The 6,179-nt window shown below is 49.2% G+C and overlaps 1 protein-coding gene across 2 annotated transcripts in view; it reads left to right on the forward strand.

Annotated features, from left to right (window-relative positions):
* The window catches only part of trmt61a (tRNA methyltransferase 61A), a 32,059-nt gene extending 27,130 nt beyond the window's left edge, over positions 1–4,929 (forward strand). For both annotated transcript variants that reach the window (XM_088647759.1, XM_088647760.1), the window contains one exon: positions 3,913–4,929. In XM_088647759.1, coding sequence (XP_088503885.1) covers positions 3,913–4,202 — 290 coding nt within the window. In that variant the 3' untranslated portion in view covers positions 4,203–4,929. The remainder of the gene's footprint in view (positions 1–3,912) is intronic.
* The last annotated feature ends 1,250 nt before the right edge of the window (positions 4,930–6,179 follow it).

Genomic DNA, 6,179 nt, shown 5'->3' on the forward strand with positions numbered 1-6,179 from the left:
TCCCCAAATTCTGGAATGAAAGCGCCAAGGTTAAGGCAGATCTGAACAGGGAGGTTGAGTCCCCCTCGACATTGCTGTTGCTGCCAGTGATGTTCAGGGCTTTGACACTAAGGGCAGAGTCTGTTCTATTCTCTGCTCAGCATTTTCTCTCTTGCTTTTAGTCCAGAGGGAACCGACCTCATTTTATGGTGGAATGAATGCTATGGTTTGAGAGCTGATGCCTAAAATAACAAAGAATTTCTCAAAACTTAGTTATGTCATTGGCTTAGCAACTACCTTTATATTACTTGTTATGGTGGTGAAGATATATACAGACACTCAGGAGGTTAGCTGTGTCTGTAATAGCCAGGCTTTCAAGACCGTGTCAGTGCTCATGAAGACAAACACCTAAGTGCTATGCCTTGGAGAAGATCAGGAGGAACCCACAAAAGCAGGAACATGTCCACTCTTTCCACCTTTGGCATTTCTGTGAGATCTGCTACCAGAGGCTAGAAGTCCAGTGGAAATTTTTGTCATCTGCTGCAACTGAGCTGATTATTTTTGCTTATTTTCCAAGTCTGAGTTTCTACATTTTCATGAACCCACTTGTGGGTCTGACCCGTGGAGCAGTGGTCAAGATCAGACAGGAGCCCACAACCACTGCAGGCTGCAAGGACAGCGGGGCCTCTGTAAAGTCTGGCCTGCACAGTCTGTACCGTCTCCGCGTGCTGGAATTGCAAATATGACTCGTGTGCCGGAAGAGTGCGTAAACAGCATCTCCTCAGACAGGGCTTGCTCTGTCTTGAGGTTAGGGCCTGACGCGTGAGATCTAATTCGGTACGCGCGGCCGTGCCCACCCCAGGGGCTAGGGAGACAGGGAAGGACGTTAGAATCGAGCGCCTGCAGCCACTGTCCCTCCTTGGAGGAGTGGCATTCCGCCAGCCAGTCACCTGCTCCGCTCCGGCTGCAGCCTGGGACGACCTGTCCTCTGAAGGTGGGACGCAGGTGTGTCCGGGAGTGGGGCTCCAGTCCTTCCCCAGCACCGCGGCGAGCGGGACTCGTGGAGGACCGCGGTCCAGCAGCTTTTATCGGTTTTCATATCTTTCACATGGCCAGCTGCTTAATGATTTGTTAAATTCTCTGCTCCAGTTAAACTTAAAACTCTCCATGTAATGGAGGTGCCGTTCGGTAGTGTATTTAAACCTGTCATTCTGTCCATGCATGGGAAGGTCCTTCATATTTCAACTGATACACACACACACACACACACACAGCAAAAGCTATAATAATAGACATGACTTGTGAGCACTCCTTGAACAAGACTTGGACAGGTTGTTAATTTGTTCAGCTGAGAAAAGTAACCAGTTCCTTTAATGAAGGCTTATTTGTTGCATTTAACTTTCCTTCTGAGAGGACCTGAAAGAAGTTTCGTAACTCCTGTTACCTTTGCATCCACATCTTCAAGCCTTCTCGTACAATTTTAAATAGCTGTGAGCTGAATCAGTGATCAAATCGCATGAGTTCAAGAAGAGCTGACGCTGGAGTGAAGTTCAGGCGATTGTCTAGCCCTGCTGTCCTGGAGTTTGAGCCCCCTGGTTTGGAGGTCAAGTGGAACAAAATCCAGAGGAGTCCACAGCCCTTTTATCCACAGAGTAGCATTGGGAGGGCGGGTTTTGGGAAAGAGTGAGGCCACTCTGATTACACTGCTCCTGCCCTGGCAGAAGACATCGCTGACCAGGTACCTGCAGAGTTCACCTTCAGAAATCAGTTATTCTCTCAGTCCTGCAGGCCTGTTTTCTGGACGCAGATGAATGTTAATGACCTGGGTGCTGGGTGTAAGGCCGTCCTGCCTGCCTGTCACCGCCAGCTTTGTGTTAGAAATGAGCTGAGAGTTTCAGACAGACGTAATTGAAAAAAGGCTAAGTGCACTGTAATGTGTTTTATTGATAAAAACAAAAACATTATTGATTTTTGGCTGCTTTTCAATCAGTGGCCGAGCTACTGGCCGTGCAGGCAGTGCAAGTGTCAAGGACAGCCTTACTTTCTCTTACTCTTGTGTGTCCTGGTGTTCGTCACGCCAGTTAACCAGTGAACATGCACAGGTTACCAGGACTCTGCTGGGCGAGGGAGGGGAAGACCACACACGGGCAGCAGGATGGTGGGCAGCTCCCCCAGAATATTGGGGTTCCCTGTGAGGCCCCCCACCTTGTCCTGGGGAGCTACTTTTAGTGTGCAGCATGTTGCGTCACTCAGGGTCTCCTGACCTCCTCAGCCCATACGTTCCTACACTGACAGACTGAAGGAAGTGAACCTGTTTAATCTCGAACGGAAAAGATTACAAGTGGGCCTGATGCAAATATTCAAGATCCGGGAAGGGCGCCAACGGGCTCCATTCCGGAAGATTTATTCCGAATGAATGGTGAAACAAGCCAAAACCATGCGTGTGAAAAGTGCTTTTAAAATTGGCCTTAAAACCCGAAAAACGAGCGGCATCTCTTTACCTAAAGGGGTTTGGCAATGTGGGACAGACCGATACTCGAGCTTCCGTCAAGAAATGTCTGGGTGTGGTTTTTTGATTAATTAACTCCTAGCTCCCCAACAGTCTAGATGTGTCAAAAGGCCTCCTCTCATTGGTGATCTCTCTGATGTTCGTATCTCTGTGGCAGATAACATGGTAATATCATGGTAATATCTCAGCAGTGGGCCAGGTGTTTTATCTGCTCACTGCACGTGGCGTTGGTTAGCACTGCCAGTGAGAACAACTCCGATGTGTTTCCATCAGGATTGAACACACAGGCGGCTTGATGAGATAAATCATCTGAGTATATTTGAGTGTCCAGGGCTGGTGAGGATGGGTTTTATTGGGGGAAAAAAACAGCATTTCTCAGTGATAGTGGTGCGGAGTGCACTCTTGAGCTGTGTGACCGTGTTTGCGCGGTTTTGTGAGATGCAGTGTTCTAGCTGGACCCAGCAAGACTAGACACAACCACGTGACACATGTGAGAGAAATGTCCGAGGGTTTAGGACCAGCCCGGTCGCCCGGCACTCGCAAGGACAGGTGGAGCTCCTGTTCACGTGACTGAGATCTTCCTCCTGATCCTGGAGCTGATTTACGCTGAGGGCTCTGGCACTAATCCGCATCTGGATTTGGACTGCAGGAGAGGTGACATTGGAGTGGGCCAGAGAGGCCTGCAGCGCTTGCTTTTAGATTTTAAAAGGGGACAAAACGCTGCCCAACTGGGAATCGTGCGACCTCCAAGTCTTGTCTTTGGAAAAGTACTGCTTTGTCATTTCCCCAGATTATTCGCCACCGGGGTTGACACCTCTCTCCCTATTTAAAGATTTAGCGCCTGTGTCCAGTTTGTTCTTCAGTTAATCCCGTCGGTGTTCCCTGTTGGCCCTGTGTCGGGTGTCAGCTGTGGAGGTGCTGGGCTGGGTGGACGTGCTGTTTTATGTACAGTGTGAAACTTGTTATTGCCCTTGAGGAGTTACTTGGGCCCAGAGATTCGTCTGCGTTTCTGAAAAAGGTATTATCGATGGAAACTGCCTGGGAGAAGGCAGCTATAAATTACTGCCTGCGTATGCAATGCAGTTTATGGATTAGAACTCCTACTTCTGTTGTACGTCCTGTAGCGCAAAACTTGGTGTGTCTGTGTGCGTTCCTTGAGTAGGTGGCAAGACCACAGAGTTTTTAACTCTTTCATCGCTGTGGAGCTGCTCAAGCAGCAGATTCGTGCAGATTTCTTCGTTTGTTTTTTTTCCCCCCACATATTAATCTAAGCACCTTTCCGTATCTGGAAGATATGCTTTATTCATCTGATATGATTTGTTTCTCATTTGCTTGTTAACTTGTGCCGCTAACCGCGCCTCCTCACACTGGTCTGACTTACCCTTTGACCTCTGACCCTCGTGTCACCCCTCTCTCCTTGCCAGGGGGCCGAGTCTGCTCCTTCTCGCCCTGCATCGAGCAGGTCCAGAGGACGTGCCAGGCGCTGGCGGAGCACGGGTTCGGGGAGGTGTCCACGCTGGAAGTGCTCCTGCGCCTGTACGACGTGCGCTCGGTCACCCTGCCCCTGCCGGACTTCGGGGACGAGGCGGGTGGGCCCGGGGGCGGCGCCCCGTCCGCCCAGAACGCCACCGTGACCTGCAAGACTGCCGTGGCGCCCAAGGAGATGGCGGGCCACACGGGCTACCTCACCTTCGCCACCAAGAGTCTGGTATAGCCGCAGGCCCGGAGGTCAGGGCGCGATGCGGCCTCTTTCTCCCACATCCCGGGCACCCCTGGCTGCTCGGAGGACGGGCTCGGCCTTTTTTATTTTCTTTTAGCTTCCGTTTTTAGGATCGAAGTGGCCTGGCGCCGGTCTGTGCCGGACCCCTCTGTGCCCGCCAGCGTTCGGCCACGGGAGATGGAGAGCAGCAGCAGGGATGGGCCGAGAGGGGCGGCCAGCGCACAGACACGCGGACTGCTTCCCGAGCAGTTCCATACATAGCCAGCTAGACGGGGAGCAGAGTTGTTTAAACTGCGAGTGGAGGATGTCAGCAGCAATAGGGCTGGCTGTTTATAGATGTTTAAAGAGTGCAGCAGGATTAATGGCACACTGTCATGCCGCAGCAGCTGAGCTGGACTCATCGTGAACTTGAGTATTCATCACACCGGGATAAATACTTCTCCATCCTTGGCCTCCTTGCACACTGTAGCTCTCTCTGCTCCGTTCTCAGCTTCATGTTCTGTTTGCTTGGTTGCCCCTTCTTTAATTTAATTCACCCATGACCTTTTTTTTTTCTAAATATTTTAAATGCATCTGTTTTGTGGCCATGGCGTAAAAACATTCAATGTTTTTTTTTTTCCCCCCAAGGTGAACAGCATTTTTCTTTGTTTTTACTTTTAACTTTTATCAGATTGACCCAGTAAAGTGTTCCCAGAAATAAAAGTGAACTGATGGTCTCGAGCACAGTGGTGGTTTAATTTACCGAGAAATTTGTTTCCTTATCACCCGTTTGTGTTTTTTCGATGAGGTTAACTTTGCGTGCGCAAAGTTGAAGAAAACGTAGAAGATGGAAGAGATTCAAACTTGGCTGCCCCGAGGCACAGCGATAATTCTCTCAAGGGGGGGATGGGAAAGAGTAGGAGCGCTGTCGCCAGAGGAGTCTCCCTTTTTGGCAGAGGGGTTAAATGCCAGGTGATGATTTTCTCTAGTGCTGTGTTCCACACTCTCTGCTGTGAAAAAGATCCCCAGAAATCTCATCACCTCGGATTTATGTCAAGTCAGGGTTTTTTTTCCCCCACTCAGAGTGAAAGAGTCATTAACTTCCCCATCTCACAGAAGTGAGCAGCAGGTTATGTGTTTCAGTTTGGTTTTCAAAACTAGTCAGAAAGCTTACCGTTTTGAAATTTTGCTTGGGCTAAGCAAAGTTGTTTTGAGCTTTTTTTTTTTTTTTTTGGCGTTCCACCACAAGGTCAAAGGTTCAAAAGAGTTTTTAATTCAGGTCTTCTTCGTCTTCTTTAATATTTGATTTAGTGACTTTTTTTCGATTTTGGCACGTGATTTTATTGGTCGACCCCTTTCGATTTTGTTTGAATAAAAGGCTTGTTAACAGTCAACCGCCTTTTGAGCTCTCTCTAACCCTGAGTCCTTCAGCCTGAGCAGTCTAAAAATGAAGATTTGCATTTGTTTCCCTGAACCAGTGTAAAGAACTGGGTGTGGCGCAAATGCGGGCTGGCAGGGAGAAACGAGCCTGATAATTTGTCGTGGGACAACCTGCTGATTAATGAAATCCCACCACTGATGAAACACTCATTCCAGTTACACCCCAGTGATGAATTTCCTTATCAACTAGAGTTTTGACCCCTGACTGAGGCTCTTAATCGTTTTAACAAATGCTCATCAAATGTCCTGTTTCCCCGTTGGAGTGTCATTGCCAAATAAGGCCTAGGAATGGCAGGCCTCCTGGGTGTGTGTGTGTGTGTGTGTCTGTGTGTGGAGGAGGCTCAGCACTCCGCTTCTGGGATGGAAGACGTCTTGCCTGGCTCATAGACACATCCCCCAACTCCTGGCAATGCTAAAGAAACCTCCCAGCAGGAACACAGGCCATGGAAGCGGAGCAAGATTTCTCTCTGAAATATCACAGAGACGGAAAGGTTAGCCATCTTTGTCAAGTTTTAAAGCTCCTCGATGCGCCACAAGGGTTTCAGTCTGTAT

The sequence above is a fragment of the Lepisosteus platostomus genome, chromosome 10, assembly GCF_059453375.1.
Source record: "Lepisosteus platostomus isolate fLepPlt1 chromosome 10, fLepPlt1.hap1, whole genome shotgun sequence".
Taxonomy (NCBI): domain Eukaryota; kingdom Metazoa; phylum Chordata; class Actinopteri; order Semionotiformes; family Lepisosteidae; genus Lepisosteus; species Lepisosteus platostomus.